The sequence below is a fragment of the Sprattus sprattus genome (genome assembly GCF_963457725.1).
Source record: "Sprattus sprattus genome assembly, chromosome: 14".
In the NCBI taxonomy this organism is placed as follows: Eukaryota; Metazoa; Chordata; class Actinopteri; order Clupeiformes; family Clupeidae; genus Sprattus; species Sprattus sprattus.
This window is the reverse complement of record NC_137912.1, coordinates 5,880,596-5,898,838: the sequence shown is the minus strand read 5'-3', so window position 1 is coordinate 5,898,838 and position 18,243 is coordinate 5,880,596. Positions and strand designations below refer to the sequence as shown.

Below are 18,243 nucleotides of genomic sequence, written 5' to 3'. Positions count from 1 at the left end.
TGTTCTTTTGTAACACCATGTTTTAGTGATTACAAAATCACCAACTGAGCACCCAATCCCCCCCCCCCCCCCCACCATCTTCGATGAAGAAAGACAGAAAACCAGGGGGGGGGAACTTCACTGGTGCAAAGAGGAGCAGCACACACACACACACAGGAAGAGTTTCCAGTTTTTTGGTCAACCATTCCCAAGCATTCAGTGCACAGACAAGTCTAGACATTTCAGAGGCAACAAGTGCGTGTGCGTGTTTGAGAAAGAGAGGGAGAGAGAGAGAGACAGAGCGCTCACACTGTAGTGTCTGACTCACCACCAGTCTCTCTCTTGCATACACACACACACACACACACACACACACACACACACACACACACACACACGGTTGGCTGGCAGGGCCACTGCCACGGCATCACAGGTGCCGATCAAGGAAACATATGGCGTGGAAATCAATCTTCTCTGTGCACTACCTGTACCATCACCGTCATGCCTGGATGGGTGCTTTGACGTCGGGATTTACAACAAAAAAAGCTTCCAATATAGACTCTTAGGCCTATGGGGAGGTGCCAAGGAAAAGGTATCCCTTAGGAGTTTTTTCTTTTCTTTTATGTGAAGATGTTCCCGAGAGCATCCAGGGGCGAAAACTAATCGGATGTGGGATATCTGACAGACAGGATTAAAACGAAAAACTAAAAAACTTCCCTAAAAACACCCTGAAGAATTTTCACACACACACACACACACACACACACACACACACACACACACACACAACCATTGTGGGGAACATCAGACATGAAGGAAACAAATGACGCACAGCAAATCAAACTCAGATTCATAAAAAGGGGAGGGTGGGCGCGTTGTGACTGTGGAGACGGAATAGAACCAAAAAAAAGAAGCCTTGACGTTCATTTCCCCTAAGGCTTGGGTTCTCATGGGAGCCCAGTCAGCCTGGGAACGCTAAACGTTCCTACTGAAGGCTTCTGAAACAGCACACCAAGAACAAATAGGGAGTTGTGGGCCAATCTGAGGACATAAATAGGTTTTCAGTGTTTTTACTCCTCTGACAATATTTACATTCATATTTAGTTATTTATTTAGCTGAGGCCTTGAAACTTCCAGAGAAAGGTAGGGTATTTATCTGTGCTTAAAGTCCCTGACTTCAAGAGAAAGGTAGAGTATTTATCTGTGCTTGACTTCCAGAGAAAGGTAGGGTATTTATCTGTGCTTAAAGTCCCTGACTTCCAGAGAAAGGTGGAGTATTTATCTGTGCTTGACTTCCAGAGAAAGGTAGGGTATTTATCTGTGCTTGACTTCCAGAGAAGGGTAGGGTATTTATCTGTTCTTGAGAATCCCTGACTTCCATAGAAAGGTAGGGTATTTATCTGTGCTTGACTTCCAGAGAAGGGTAGAGTATTTATCTGTGCTTAAAGTCCCTGACTTCCAGAGAAAGGTCGGGTATTTATCTGTGCTTGACTTCCAGAGAAGGGTAGGGTATTTATCTGTGCTTGACTTCCAGAGAAGGGTAGGGTATTTATCTGTGCTTGACTTCCAGAGAAAGGTAGAGTATTTATCTGTGCTTGACTTCCAGAGAAGGGTAGGGTATTTATCTGTGCTTGACTTCCAGAGAAGGGTAGGGTATTTATCTGTGCTTGACTTCCAGAGAAAGGTAGGGTATTTATCTGTGCTTGAGGTGCCTGATGACAGAACCTTGGCATCCCTTGTGCTAAGCGTTTAAAGTTTAGCTGCAGAAATATTCCATTTTCGGACACAGGGTGGGGTCTTACATGAGCAGGCACCCCGATAATTACACTTAAAGTGGCGGCTCTTGCATGTGGGAAGGACCAAGCAATCATTACCTAGGAAGGTGGGGTTGGGGTCGTGGCCCAAAACAGTCCCAGGATTTGAGAGACGTTTGGGCTAGTGATGTGCTGAGTGGTAGTGAAGATGAAGATGCTTTGGCTATGGCTGAAACTATTCCAGAAACATCAGATACACAGACTATCGGTGTGTGTGTGGGTGTGTGCGCTCACATGAAAAGTCCGGATGTGCTCATATTTCTGACACAAAAATGGGGTTTAAAGTGTCACCAGGAATATCCGTGTGACAGGGAAGCAGCACACAGTGTTTGTTGCTCTTGCTAACCGAGTCAGTGACATTTTCTGTCAAAGCATTCCATCTGATTGCCATCAAGACTTGAAGATATCTGACTGGAAGAGTCTCCAGTCAGACACAAGATAAGGTCGCACATCCAGTTGAGCTGTCAAGTGAACTGAAACCCTCAGAGTTCAGGAATGTAAGAATGGCTGAGCTGGTTTTCAGTGGTCATTTGTTCATTTTGTTCATAGTTAAAAAAATAAAAAATAAAAAAAAAGAAGTTGTGGAATAGCCCCAATCTCTGAGGGGTTTCAACTCTGACCTTCTTAAAGAAGCAACACATTGCAGAAGATATTCCAGCAACTATGGGGAAATCTTAGCAGAGCGCGAAGGGATAAAAGCTCCCCAAGCCACAAGGGACGCATTGTATTTGGTACCTGGAGCATTCAGCAGCTATGTTGAACCGCGTCCAGTGATGCGATCCTGCCTGGATTTCTGAGGGGACTCTCGCAAGAGGCCCTCTGTCTCCTGAACTAATACATTTGTATAAATGGATCGAGAATGGATCCTCTGTTTGGAAAATGTACCAATTACTATTTTTTTTTTTTTTTTAAAGCAGGGCAGCAAAAGCAAATGCCTAAATCCTCGGTAGTCCTTCGGGGATGGCGTTCTTCAGATTTGTATAGATGTCCAAAGTGAATTAGACAAGACCACATACAAAAAAAAAAAAGACCGTTTTTGATCAAGGTGACTAGAATCCTCTGTGTGAGAAATGGGACATGGAGTGAATACTACGAGTCCAAGAGGGGGGGGGGTGCCAGGATATCCCCCCCCCCCCCCCAGTGGTGTAGTCCAGGGTATACACAGGTATACGGAGTATACCCACTTATTTTTCAGTCAGCATTGCGTATACCCACTTATCAAAGGCATTTATCCTGTGCTGTGCTGCTTAAAACAAATGCAAAATTAAGAGTATACCCACTTCTCGAGGGACCAATACAACACTGCCCCCCCCCCCCCCCTCATGGAATGCCTCCAGTTCAACCAGAAACGAATACATTGTTCGACCAGACCTAATTGTTGCGTAATTTCCAATAGCCCTCCAGACATGCTAGATTTTTGGTAGGCAGACAGGAACGCTTGACTGTCTTGAGACACCGGGCTGGTGATTTTGCGAGCCCTGTGAAGACACACAGTCTCCCACACACACACACACACAAACAAGTTCCAACAGAAAACAGAGATATTGCAGTTCATTGGCAATTCGGGACAGTTTACTGCTTCAACGACTTTAAAGGGTGCGTTCAAACAAGGGCTTTTGGTGCGGGGCTGTCCGCTTGAGCCATTAGTTAAGTAACCATTAGTTGAGTAACCATTAGGCTGTCCGCTTGAGCCATTGGTTCATTTCGTAGATGTGAAAGATGTTTTTTGAACTTGGACCTGTACCAAGGGACCACTCCGAGTCCCCCAAAAAACAGGGATCTGGTTCACATGAGCTACAGGGTGGTTCGTATTTGGTGTGATAGCTATTTGATCCAAAACCAGGAAGCAAACTCTATTTAGGATCACTGATTAATCCAACCATTAACGGTGAAAATATCTATAAACATGCAATTTTCATAACATTCTTCAAAGAGTGACATTAAGCGGCAAGTTTGCAGGTTGGGTAACCCTAACCCTGCAAGTAAAGCTGTTGCATGGCCATCTTGTCTCTGCAAAAACCTACTAATCCAAATAGTATGCATCATTTATGGCAGAGTGAAAATGACCAAATTAACAAAAAGATGAGGAAAAAAAAAAAAAGATAGGGTGCAGCTTTTTCTTTCCTTACGTTGTGGCGGTAGATAAAAGATGCCCGTTGACCTAAACAGACCATGGTTCGCACCCTAATAATGCGTTTCGAAAGAAGAAATCAGTGGGGGAAGGGCGAATAATCACACTTGGGTTTGGACTGGCAAAACAGACCAAGTGTGAAAACAGCCTTAAAGTAACGTGTTGGTAAACAAAGGGACAGATTTATTTAAGGTAAATCACATCACACTAGTCACTACTAAAGTCTTTGAATGACACGTTTCTGTGAGGAGGGCTACGTTGAAGTCCAATTAGATGTGAGGTTTTGGATAGGTTCCACACGGAATCTTAAACAGATGTGGCAGAGAAGTTCCCCTGGCCCAGTAAAAGCAACAGGCCTAGCAGTACGACAAACCCTCTCACTAACTGGAAAGAAAGCAAGACTAATGCCAGACCAAAAACCAGAGAGTGACTGGGCCTGCTTTGAGTAATATCAACAGATTGACAAATCAGATAAACGTCCAACACACGACACAGACATCCACTGCTGCCTTCACGAAATGCTGATAGAAATCAACATATTTCATATCTGTGTTTCAGACATGTTGCGAAACACCGAACTTATTCAAGGAGGACATTAGGTTTCATACAACATCCACACAGCTGTGAGAAATCAACCCCCCCCCCCCCCCAAAATAGGCAAAGGGTACAGGAAAAAATTGACCGGCCAATCAAGAATTTCAATGATGTGCCAAAATAAATGGAGTGAAAATGTAACCCGAACCCCAAATCAGCAATAAATGAATTCTTGCCAGACGCTTTGGGCAGTCCGTCATGAAGCTGACAAGTCCTCAGATATCAGACAGAGTGCACCAATTGCTTGGGGGAGGATTAATACAAGATCAAAAAACCTAATATGAATGGTCCATGTTTTGTTTGGCAACATTGTGCGTTAAAAACAAGATAATGACCCTAGCCACTGCTGAGAAATAAGTGTTCTCCTACAACCTCGAGGACTGTGCTTTTGACTCAGTACTCAAGAAGTCTACAAAGTATCTCAACCAAATGTGGGAAGGAAAATAAATATCCACTGCTGAGTGAGGAGTCATGGCCAACATTTGGCAACGCCACAACTAATGGCGTGCAACAGAACGTTTAAACGCGGAAAGCGTGTAACAGAGAGGGTAACTCTACCTGCCAGACTAAACATGTTTGGTGAGTTAACCCTCCAAGACGACTGTGAGCAAACAACTCCAGTCTCTCACAAAACTACGCAATTTGGCCTTTCGCTGTGGCCGGGTCCATCCACACACACACACACACACACACACACAGACACACACACACACACCCTCCTGCCAAGAGAGTCCTGGCTACATTTTGTAGCCCATCTGCGGTGTGAACAACCAGTGAGTCAGACAAATAAACAAGCAGTGAAACTTCCCCCATTTGTTCCCAAGGTGCAGAGCCCCGCAAATTACTTTTCCATGCGCTGGCTGCTTCACAGGGCTTTTTTGGATGTGTGTGTGTGTGTGTGTGTGTGTGTGTGTGTGTGTGTGTGTGTGTGGAAACTAAGACCTGTCTGTCAAATTTGTGAGAGCTTGTGAATGTATGTGTATGCATACTGAGACAGAGAGAGAGAGAGCGAGAGAGAGAGAGAGAGAGAGTGAGGGAAAGAGAGCGCAAGAGAGCGCAAGAGAGAGAGAGAGAGAGAAAGAGAGAGAGTGAGAGAAAGAGAGCGCAAGAGAGAGAGAGAGAAAGAAAGAGAGAGAGTGAGAGAAAGAGAGAGAGTGAGAGAAAGAGAGCGCAAGAGAGAGAGAGAGAGAGAAAGAGAGAGAGTGAGAGAAAGAGAGCGCAAGAGAGCGCAAGAGAGAGAGAGAGAGAGAGAGAAAGAAAGAAAGAAAGAAAGAAAGAAAGAAAGAGAGTAAGAGAGAGAGCGCAAGAGAGAGAGAGAAAGAGAGTAAGAGAGAGAGCGCAAGAGAGAGAGAGAAAGAAAGAAAGAGAGTGAAAGAGAGAGAGTGAGCGAGAGAGCACAAGAGAGAGAGAATACAAGAGAGAGCAAGAGAGAGAAAGAGAAAGAGAGAGAGAGAGAGCGCAAGAGAGAGAACACAAGAGAGAGAGAGAGAGCAAGAGAGAGAGAGCAAGACTGCATGTATGCATTGACTGTGTGTGCCTAGCCATGCGGGAGCACACGTAAGTAAACGGCGCACCACGCAGAGGGCAGGCTGTGGCCTCGGCCCCTCCAGAGGGGGATCAAACGGGTGGCACACGTGTGAGCCAGACACCCGCCGAGCCCCATTAACACGCCAGCCCCCAACCAGCAGTCCACCCCCACAACACCCCCCCCCCCAAACGCCTGCAGGAATTCCATCAGCTCACCATCCCACCCCTCTACCTTCTCTCAGCAGTCTCTTTCTGAGACTTGAGATTCTCACTTTATCTTTGGTTCTCTCCAGAGAGAGAGAGAGAGAGAGAGAGAGAGAGAGAGAGAGAGAGAGAGAGAGAGAGAGAGAGAGAGAGAGAGAGAGAGAGGTAGAGAGAGAGAGGTAGAGAGAGAGAGAGAGAGAGAGAGTATCAAGGCAGACGGAGAAAAATGGAGTGACCGAGTGCAAGAGAAAGAAAAAGAGAGTGAGAGACACAGCGAGATGCCAAAAAAGCAGAGGGGTTGGATGAGAGGGGATGAGAGGGCAAGATTGAGCTAAAGAGAACGTTCTAGAAAAAAGAGAGGCCTAGAGAATGCCAACATGGCTTGGCCATCATCCCATGTAAATATCTGCCAGTACTTTATAAGATAAAAATAAAAGCTTCCAATGGCAAACTGTGGACAAAGAAATATGGGGAAAGGGGATGGGAAATAGTAGGAAGTATGCAATGGAAAATAAGAAAAAGTGCCTTAGTGGGAATAGAAAAAGTCTCAGAAAAGCCTCAACAATACAGCCCATGGTTAGAGGTTACAAAGAGTCTCTAAAGTCTACTCCCAAGCCCCTGTGGGAGCCTGAGCTCTGGAAACGTGTGCACCATGCTTGATGGATAACCTGAAGGCGGAGAGAGAGAGAGAGAGCGAGCGAGCGAGCGAGCGAGCGAGAGAGAGCGAGAGAGAGAGAGAGCGAGAGAGAGAGAGAGCGAGAGAATAAAGGCGATCTTAGTCACCAAAAAAACGAAACTCAAAACGCAGGTGAGGGAAACACAGAGTCAACAGAGAAATAACAAGCCGAGTGAAGTCATGGTTTTAAGGTTTATAATCCTGGCGCCATACGTCAACGGCCTTTCAAGAGGCCAAAGGCTTAGGGAATGCTCTGTCGCACTTGAATGAGGGTGATCTACGACAGTCAGGAAAGCACAGACAGAAATACCACCATATCCCTTCGCTTTGACTAACAGAATGATCTAATCCACAAGACGAAAGGTAGAATTTGGGAGGAGCTAGCACTTGTGATTAAGTGCGTAGCGGAGAATAATTTCTTCTTTGCCAACGTCCAAGTATCAGCACTGAGGATTTTTCTTTTCAGTTCAATACAATTTAAGTTAAGTTTTAGTGAAATAATGTCCACAAATCACATATTGGAGTAATCACAATTTTTCCAGGTCTTAACTCAAAACGTCAGTCCTTTTTCCTTAGCATTTTCCGAGACTTGTTTACCGCACTTAGTCTCGTAGCGTGCTATAAACACTAAATCACCTTGATCCCATCCTGTAATGGTACCCCGAGAATTTCCTTTACCCCCTAGGAATCCGGGGATGTGTTCCTCATTGTCATGATTAGACGGAAACAACAGAAGGTAAGTAGGTTTATTTTCATCCTGTTCGTCTTTCCTTTACACCAAGCAACCAGCGTGAAATCGCTTCCAATAAACAGATGGAAATCCCTGCAATAGATCTTGGTCAGCCAGCATAACGCACTTTAGCCCTCATATCTTACAACAGAAATAGATTCAGCATAAGAAAAAGGGGTGGGGTGGGGGGGGTGGGCTCTTTGACTAAAAACATCTGGGCAAACAACAATGGACCTTTGTTGAGAGCACGCAACCATGGAGCAGTTCTTCGAAACAAGATCCTGAAAAACCTGGGGAAGAGAGACCCAGACGAAGGCACGAGAGAAGAAAAAAAATAAGCTGTCTCAATATGCGATTTCATGCGTAAATAAAACAGATTCCACACCAAAAGGCCTAAATCAAAGCGGAAGCTGAATTTGCATGTTTGTGCATGCTATCCAGACACACAAACACACACACACACACACACACACACAGTGGGGGAGGCTGATAGTCATTGTTGTAGGTGGAGGGGGGGTTGGGTTGGGGGGAGAGTTTGGGGAGGAAAGGGGTACAGAGGGAGGGATGGAGGGATGGATGGGCAGGATGAGCAGGCTGTCTCAGTGGGGGGCCGTTCCGCGGGCTGCCTGATTAAATCGGAAGCTCGCTAAGCTATTTGTACAATGGAGTAATTACAGCGCTGCTCGCCTCCTTTTCTCCACGCTCTGCCAACGCGCCGCTGGAAGCCACCGCCACCGCCGCCCACCATGCCTGCATGGCTATTCTCTCTCCGCTGGGTCACACGGCTGATCCGGGATCAGAGCTCAGCCACGTCCAGTCCCTTGCAAGAACCCTGCTGGCTGACTGGTGACTCCCACCAGCCCTGCATCTGCTGTTAAACAGACAGCTGATCACACACACACACACACACACACACACACACACACACACACACACACACACACACACACACACACACACACACACACACCACACACACACACACACACACACACACCCCTGCATGCCTTCTGTGCCACCAGTTGAGGTGGCAGCTCAGAGGTTGTTGCCATTCTCAAATCAATTCGGGTTTTGGCCCAAATTATGTTCCGTCACTTGCTTGATCAAGTAACTTTTTTATTTACTAGGTTTCCCCCCTAACAAAAAAGTCATACAGTGATCGTTAACAGCGATGGTTGGCCGTGTTTCCTTATTATAGCTTAAGTGGGGTAACGCGGACACCTCTCAACGCAAGAAATCTGTACCAGACCCCTATTTACACTTCCAAGGGAATCTTTACTATGGTGTTAATTGCAAACATCAATCCAAGTTTCAAAAAGCAAAACAGAATGGCTTGTGTTAATAAACTAGGCGATTCCCCCTCAGATGGAGAGAAGAGGGAGAGAGAGAGAGTGGGGGAGAGAAAGTGTGAGGGCAAAAGAGAGAGAGAGAGAGAACAGCATCTCTTCAATTTAAATAAAACTAATGAATACATTACAGGGACCCTTTTATCTGTGCCCTAGTGGATTTACATGCTAATTTGGTGCACTCTTTCGTGCCTTATCATGGTTATGGTAAACTGAATGAAGAAGAGCCGTAAGGAGGACAGATTTCGGGGGGGGGGGGGGGCGGGGGGCGTCGAGAGAGAGATCGAGAGGACGTCAGGAGGAGCATCACTTGTGACCACTGGTGATTTCGTGTGCCCTCTCTCCGTACTTGGCATCAGACAGAAGCAGCCATTCGGGCTCTGGAAACTCAAAGCCTACGCTAGTCTCTGTCTATCCCCATGTCTTTGCCCACAATCTCTGCACCTTCTTATGTTTCTGTGTTAAAAAAAAAAGCCAAAGTTGGATCACTGCTAGGGCTAGGATTCGTGCCAGTCCGTCAATACTGATCGACTGCCTGTCTGTGGTAATAGGAGCTGCTACATCTGAATCGCTGCCTGGTATGCAGTCAATCAGACGGGTCAAGTCTTGGCTTTGGACAATGGTTTCCAATCCTGATTTTGGCCACCTGCCAAGGTTCATCATATCTAACAGAACTCATCGATGGCTTCAATCCCAAACTGGCTTCAAACAATCTTCAATGTATTGGAGTAGTGAGTGAGTGATGGCAAAAAGTGTGAAGGACAACAAGACACACAGCCAGCAAAGGATCCACACACACCACCATCTTCCCACTGCTTCCCCAAGGGGATGGGGGGGGGTGCTCTCACAGTATTTGAACCAAAGCACCTGGAGCAATGCACCCACAGCTATACTTCAAAGTAGATGTATGAAGATCACCTATCACCTGAACTCAGAAGGTTCATATATGAATATCACCTAGAGACCTGGAGCTCTGAAGGTTCATATATGAATATTGCCTGGAGACCTGGAACTCAGAAGGTTCATATAATATGAATATCACCTAGAGACCTGGAACTCAGAAGGTTCATATATGAATATCACCTAGAGACCAGAAGGTTCACACAATCACACAAAGAGCGGAAATCTGAATATGGTCAAGGGGTAGTAACATGTCAAGATCTATATAGACCTATGTAGGAGGCATACGATGACTCTATAGGACATTAACAAAAACAGCAATGTGCACAGAGAAGCCTCTCAAACACATATATTTCCAGTCACCAATCATGGATATTGTAATCTTACCAAAACCAAATGTTTTCAACCGTCTAAAAACTAAGGCAAAGATAAATAAACATAAATAAGCTAAATAAACAAAGTGATTCAACACGTTTCTTACAAGGCTTTGAAATGTCCCACTCAGTACTTTCCCATCATTGTAACTCATGCACCTCTGAAGTGCAGGTCATCAAAATACCTGGACGGGAACAATGACCGTTTGTGTGTTGCCAACAGCCATCCCACGACCTTGGTCAGACCCTTTAGGGGAGAGGCTCGGGGATGAAGGTGTGTGTGTGTGTGTGTGTGCGTGTGTGTGTGTGTGAGTCAGAGTGGGAGGGCAGTGTGACCCACCGCGGTGTGTTCTCTGGTTTCACTACCTGTCTTTGTGAGTCTGCTCAGGTTACATGCATGGTCACCTGGCCTGTGCTAACTGGCTGTCGAGTGAAAGGCAAGACCCTTGACTGATTCGTCATACTCAGGGGGTCATTCAGCAGGGGAAAGCCCCCGGAACTTACACACAGAGTGTGTGTGTGTGTGTGTGTGTGAAACCAGTGCCTGGGAGTCAAAAAGCTAAAGACAATTTTTAATTATTCGCATGGTGCAATTGTCCTGTACAGTGCAGGGTTGTGGAGGATAGCTATAGTTATGTAAACTCTGACCACATATTGCAATGCAGGAGAAGGGGTTGTCCATTTCCATCTGTTCTGTTTTTCAGTGCTGTAACCTTTCTGCACAAATATCAACCAAGTACAGTACTACTAGTACAAAAACAAACACTTAAATTGACGAGTATGACTGAACAAAAACATAACATAAAAGTATATTCAATCCATCAATTTTAGTTTGTTAACCCTTTGAAATGAAGACGCTTAGACATACCATCAGCCACTGGCCATCAGCATCACCACAAACCCATTTGGCATCCTTGTGCCCCAAATTGTAAAGGTCAAGTCACAGTACTGCTTCACCTCACAACTAGACCCTTAAGTGTGGAGAACTGCAAGAACCACATGGCTTTGAACCTTGTCAATCACCATTCATAACATTGCAATGTCACCCAGCATTTTCTGGCCAAAGTAGGATACGTCTGAGAAAATACAATTTGGTCAATCCCACGAATTGCATCTGGGCAGTCAGCACAAAATAAATAAACTCCTAGCTAGTCTAGCTGTAAGGGTAAGGATCAATTTTAAACGCAGGTTAAAATATATCCTGCTCTGATATGACACATGGGGATAGGGTGAAAAACCGATACCGTGATCAATCACAATATATCTGCTTGTAATACGTTATCATGTATGCACTCTGTTATTTATCATTTGATCTCAGTGTGAGAACTGACACCACAATGCGGTTAATAAATGCATAACTCCTTTTTAAGGGTATTTTTTCTACTTAAGTTACACAGAAATCATGATGTATTGTAGATGACGGGTCTTGCAATGTATCAAGCATCGCAGAATCGCTGTAGCTATACCATAGTTATCATGGGCAACATAACGTGCTAGTATTGTATCGTTAATTACTCTGTGATTCCTAACCCTAATGATGAATGATGCAACAACTATTTTTTGTTAACAAATCATCTCCTGCTGTCTATTTGTCAATAGTCTCTGCTCATGGGTTTATAAGATGAGCAGAGCTGCAGTACAAGGTACTCAACATTACTAAGAACAAACAGACTCCTTGATCCACTTAAATAGGGAACAACACAACGGTTCCTTGACTCCGAATAAAGCCACAAAAAGGGAGGAGTGGAAAATCAAACGTGCAATAATCCCCATTCAACAGATGCGTGTCTGCCAGGTTGGCTGCATCACATTACCTGAGACTCGTAAAGCCTTCAAGAATGCAGCCTCATCAACAAAAAAATGAATATCAAGATGGCCACAACCTCAAGGAACAAAGAGAAGTAAACACACAATAACTACACTGCAGATGTGAAGAGGATAAACCAGTGGTTCTTAACCTGGGTTTGATCGAACCCCAGGGGTTCGTTGAGCCACTCTCAGGGGTTCGGCAGGGGTCAAGACACAAGCAGTATAGCCCGGTTCACACTAGCAATGTCGGGCCGTTTTTATACGTTTTGAAGAAATCATATTTTATTTTTCAAATTACGAAGGGTTCGGCGAATGCACTGATGAAGCTTGCAGGGTTCAGTACCTACAAAAAGGTAAAGAACCACTGGGATAAACCATCCTACTGTGAAGCCAGACCATGAAAAGGTGTAGGGAATGGAGGTATGTTGCCTGAATAAATCCCGTCTGAGTGTCCCATACAGAACACTAGAAGGATACGTCCTCTGGCTTCAGTGAATGCAAAGGGCCTGAATGAAACAGTTCCTGTTCAATTGCATTTCTGAATAACTATTGGACATCACTGGAATAGTAGAACCAGTTACAGGGAGACTAGTGTGCATACTTTGACAAAGTGAAATGCAAGGGAAAAACACTATAAAACTCCAGGAAATGACAATATATTATTTCCATAAGTACAAATCCTTGCTTACATTACTGTTAGTTGTTTCTTATTCTATGTTGGCTAGCTTGCCAGCTAGCTATATCAAGACAAGTATGAAGCAAATCTGGTTAAGAAGTTTGATTTGGAAATATTTGTTACTATAACAAAAATAGCAAATGGTTCACTGCCCACTGACATTTCTAACACAGTGAGTGTCTTTGGGCAGACTCTGAATTAACAAAATAAATGCATTCCCTCATTGTGACAAATACAGACACACTATGGTAAGGGCTAAATAATGACTGGGCCAATCACAAAAGAGATAGAACTCCATGTGGTGCATTTGGAGGCGGACCCGGCGCGGTTTCGCCCAGCTTAGGAGAAGGGTCCAAAATAAGCGCGCGTGGCGTAGTTTGGTGCCTTGAACTCGTCGTGAAAATGCTAATGAGGCTCAGCACAGCCCGTCGTGGTCAAAAGTGCCAATGGAAAAACTCCATAAGTCTCGGTCCGGGGAAGATTTTATTTAGCTCATGGCAGATGAAACAGGAGATAAAGAATGATTTAGGGGTATGAGTCAGTGCAGGAGAGAGACTTGAGAGACAGAGACTTGGTCAAATGATCATGAATGGCTTTTGTTGTGCTACAGTGAGTCCCAGATTTCAATCTACTCTAACAAAAGAGGAATATGCCAGCCTTTCCTCTCAGTGGAAAGGAGAAAAGGGATCTATTCAAGGGAAAAGGTATCCTGCCCCCCCCCCCCCCCCCCCCCCCCCCCCCCACCCGTTTCATCTCGTTCTCTTAGCCTCCCTAAATACAGGTCATCATGGCGTAGTTACTCCTGGCTTCACCTAAGCTTTGGTTGCTGAAATGTTCCTTCTCCAAACAGTCTATTAAAAACACACAAATTTATGATCTGTAACTTAACCCACAAGAACTACAACCACTGAGTTATATACAGTTCAGCGGATCTCAAATAAGATTTCCCATACTAAGCACAGAGAAAAAAAAATTATGTATAAATAAACTACTCAAGACAAGAAAGATATGTGCTAGAGAGCTCCGGAGACCGTCAAAACAAGTCTTCCCAAACACAACAAAGGCAGACTAAACAGTTCCAGGCCGGTCGAGGACCTCTCTCATGGGGGGGGTCACTGACAGCGGCTGACGGCCGAGTAGACCTGGGAGAGTTTTGGCCATGACCCCCCTGTGTGTTTATCGTTCTTCTGGCCCTCCCCGAGTCGCTCCAGAAGCCCCTCTATCTCTAGCCGATGTAAGACATTCCTCGGCTGCCAACACTGACTGCCCTCGCGCGCGCTCTGGTTCCTTGCCAGAGACAAACACAGACACAGACTTCCCTATTCATGCTAGGCTATCTCCGTTTCCACCACAAACCCATCAAGCGCCTGCAAAGAACAGGCTGTTTAACTCAGTCAAAACCCTATATCATGGAGGATACAACTCCAACAACGTAGCAGTAAATTAGCAGCCACCAAACGAGGACATTCAACACAAACACACCACTCACTTTCACAGCATATAGCCCAGCTTGCAGCTATATTAGGGTTCTTGGGTGTGTTCGTCACAGCAGTCGTTAGCAACCATGCTACCCTATACACAGGGCCCCACTCTGTGAAGCTAAATAAATCCTGCACTCACCCTCTCTCAGGATCCACAGCGATGGCCCTGGGCTGATCCAGGTCTTGCCAGAAGAGCACTTTCCGTAGGGTGCCGTCCAGCTCCGCCACCTCTATCCGATTCGTTTCCGAGTCCGTCCAATAAAGCTTCTTCCCTAACCAGTCGCAGGCCAGGCCGTCCGGAGAGGCCAGGCCCGAGACCACAGTGACCTGGGGGCCATTGGGTCCCCCGGAGTGGTTGTAGACCGTGCGCTTGATGGCTTCCTCGCTGACGTCGCTCCAGTAGATCAGGCCCTGGCTGTAGACGTAATCCACCGCGGCGGCGTCCTCCAGCCCGGCGACCACCACCGTGGCGTTGGCGCGAGCCTGCGACGCGTCCACCAGCCGCAGATCCCGCCGGTTGGCATACAGGAGGAGGGGCACTCCTTTAGAGGAGGGGAAAGCCAAAGCAGAGTTAGAAGAGGCGTGACATTTACATTTAGCAGACACTTTTATCCAAAGCAACTTTCAAGGATGTATACACATTTTACATTTACACTGATGGCACACTGCACATTAGGAGCAATTAGGGGTTCAGTGTCTTGCTCAAGGACACTTCGACAGGGAATCGAACTAGCAACCTTCTGATTATATGATTGACTTCTCTACCTCCTGTACCACTGTCGCCCCTACACCTTGGCGAAGGTCTGATATGCAATTCAGTACTGAGGCAGGGCGAACAGGTGACACGAGAAAAAAGAGTAAGCAGTGATGAACAGACCTTCTCTCAGGCTAAGAGGTGACACAAGTAAAAAGAGTAAGCAGTGATGAACAGACCTTCTCTCAGGCAAACATATCACAAAGGTTACTGGAGAACTCCCTGACTTTTGGCTGGAGACCAACATCTGTTTGAGTTACAGCCCATTCACCTGAAATAGGTGATGCCAGTTTTTTTTTTTTTTTTTTTTAAACACTGAAGCACAGACGAGACTCAACCTACACCATCAAAGCACAGCCAACAGCCACAACAGAGCCTAGGTGCTTTTCCTGTAAGCGGCATTGAGCAACCAATGTGGTTATGATGGGGAGACTATAATTTCAAACTCTCTCACTTTTAGTGGCCATGGTGGTTGCTCAATACTAGTTTCGGGAAACCAACCCTAGGTTGATAAGAGGAAACGTAGACGAGGTTTAACCTTCTGCACCGCTGCTAAAACCACAGCTGACTTGCTTTCTTGAAAGGAAGGGCAAACATTACTTCAAAAATGCAGCAGTTGGGACCACGGGTTAACAGAGTTTACAATACAAATCTTTATGCATAGCTTCAATCAGCTGTTGGAAAAATCTGGCCTAATGAAACATTTTCACTGCAATAAAGACAATATTAAATCTATGTGCCGCTTAAAAAAAAGGAGGAAAACTGGGTACACTGTAAAACCCAACTGCTTATGGTCTGTTAAAAAAACTGGTTGTTTTTGTAATACTACTCTATTTGCTATATTTCACCACTTATCCAGCTGAAATTCTATGTTTCTTCTTAAACTTACATTCAAAGTGAACAGGTTGATTTTTTAGGCAGCTTGCCAACACTTCAGTTCACAGCAATAAAGCAGGACCATAAAAGCCTCAAGGGACCGGGCCCCACGTCTCTGTAGCTTGTAGGTGTCGGGCTTTACCAGACACTTGGCTCAAAGTCAAAACCCAATTTGACACATTAACCGCCACAAACCACCATATCACCATCAAGGTCAACCTTAAGCTCCTAGCCTCTGTCCGACTGGCAGGTTCTTAAAAAAAAAAAACTAAAAAAAGAAAAAAATACATGGGGAATTTCCTTCTGCAAATATTTATAAACGCACAGAACACCGCCACAGCCGACTGAAGTCTATCCAAGACTACTACTTCACTTTGCCAAGAGTAAATAGAGGGAAAATGCCATTTTCAGGACACTTAATATTTCGCCTCTTTTTGGTGTACATGTCCAAATATCATGTCAAGTCAGTACTCAGAAGATAATATTCAGCAAATCACACTAGCTTTATCACATTCCCTTTGGGGAGTCTACTATTGAGGTGCAGACACTTCCTACATTCACATACAGACTGCCTACCCTGAATTCCCACATGGACGACAAATGGCTACAAAAGTCCTTTTCCTACGGGTTAACATCAATGTTTCTGTGCTGCCTAAATGTGGCGACCAGATGTGCAAGGCTGTCAATCAGCACAAAGACCGTAGCTGATAACCTCAGTGACCAGACTTATGCAACATATTAGGCACAAATGTTTGGCCAATAGTTCCTTCTGACAGCCCAGAGCATAGCTGGAGAGTAAAGGCAGCTTTCCGAATGACATAGTTGTTTATTTTCTACCCACACAAATTCTTAGCATCATTTCTGTCTGTTTGTTTTTAAATAACCTTTTAGGCAAAGCAAATCACTTCCCAAAAAGTTCCATGTCTTGTAGTTGTTCACTTTCTCCTTCCTTGGCAAAAAACATACAACTAGACAAGCCTACTTAAAACACACCTAGGAAATGTCTAACAATGGTCAACTCTCTTGGGACCATACACACTACGCAAAAACAACACAAATCAGAGTAGCCTACCCTACCTGCGCGTAATAGTTAGTAAACAAAGGACACTCTTAAAACAAGTAGCTTCTTGAAAATCTGAAAAAACTACACTGATGACCACAAAAGTGAATCTGGGTAACCCATGACTTGACAGAGATTGCGTTGTTGGTCCTAAATGCCATCAACATATTGATTAGAGTGATAAGCAGTTCGATCATTTGGCCAGCCAAAGACATGGCTACATTTTTGACCCTGGATTTGGATGTAAGTTAGTGTTTTGCAAACGTGATAAATCTGCACCACTTCGCCAACTCCAAACTGAAATATGTGATCGTGGAACTTGGGGTGAACTCGGAGGGATTGCAAAAAAAAAGTTACGAAAGCCACGCCATCCTTTGACCTCAGAACAAATGAGACCTTCCAAGTGATTACTCGTTAACGTACACTTCTGCTGGCACAGAAAACCCCTAAGGCAATGCCAAACAAGTTGATATTTGAAGCACCGTTTACCATTCTGGACACAACACTTTAAATCTGTCCCTGTTAAAAAGCAAAATCAAAGAGGACTTGGCATTGTTTCGTTACTCAAGTTGTCTGCTAACAGGAGCTAGCTACCAAGTCCATTATGGCAAGCTTAAACAATAGCTCAATTGGCTACCAATAAGAGATAACATTATTAACGGAAGATATAAATTATGCGTAGGCGCAATAAGGTGAGAACATCACAACGTAAAGCAAAGGTAGTAAACCAAATACAAAATGGAAACTGGATAGCAAGCTAGCTTAATGCGTGCATGTATTCAACATACTAGCAGGCATAATAGCTAACTGGCTACCCACCGCTAATAGCTATATTGGGTTCTCTGTCTATTTGCTACAGTAGCGATAGCGTCTTGCCAGCAATCATGCAACCCCGTACGCGAGGCCCATTTCATTTGCACACAAGACGTTTTGCAAAATACTTCCTTGTTATAAATAAAGCGCTCCTTTAACTTTTTTTACGAGGACACGTACAAAGATCAAAACTCACCCCGTATTAGCAAACAAAAACTACACAACAACAGACTCCGTAGCACGGCGCCCATCTTTCCCCCTTTTTCTTGCCCCTGCCGCTCCTCTTCAGCGTAGGGGTTGCATGTCTGTCCTTTTCCACGTTCGGATTTAAAGGATTGTAACGATATTAACGTTCGGGCCGGTTACAATGTAACTATAATAATTCTCGGCTCCATTCTTCACTGGTTCAGGCTCGGTGGCGCTACGATTCCAAAGCTCTCATTCTGGTGCCTGAGCGCAACAACACGCTGCTTCTCGAATCCGTCTCCTTCCGCTGGGA

The 18,243-nt window shown here is 45.0% G+C and overlaps 1 protein-coding gene across 1 annotated transcript in view; it reads right to left on the bottom strand.

Annotated features, from left to right (window-relative positions):
- lrp6 (low density lipoprotein receptor-related protein 6) overlaps positions 1–17,995 on the bottom strand; it is a gene marked incomplete at its 5' end in the record, with an annotated part of 65,207 nt that extends 47,212 nt beyond the window's left edge. The window contains 2 exon segments of the mRNA XM_080851475.1: positions 14,381–14,783; positions 17,941–17,995. Coding sequence (XP_080707601.1) covers positions 14,381–14,783; positions 17,941–17,995 — 458 coding nt within the window.
- Positions 17,996–18,243: the final 248 nt, after the last annotated feature.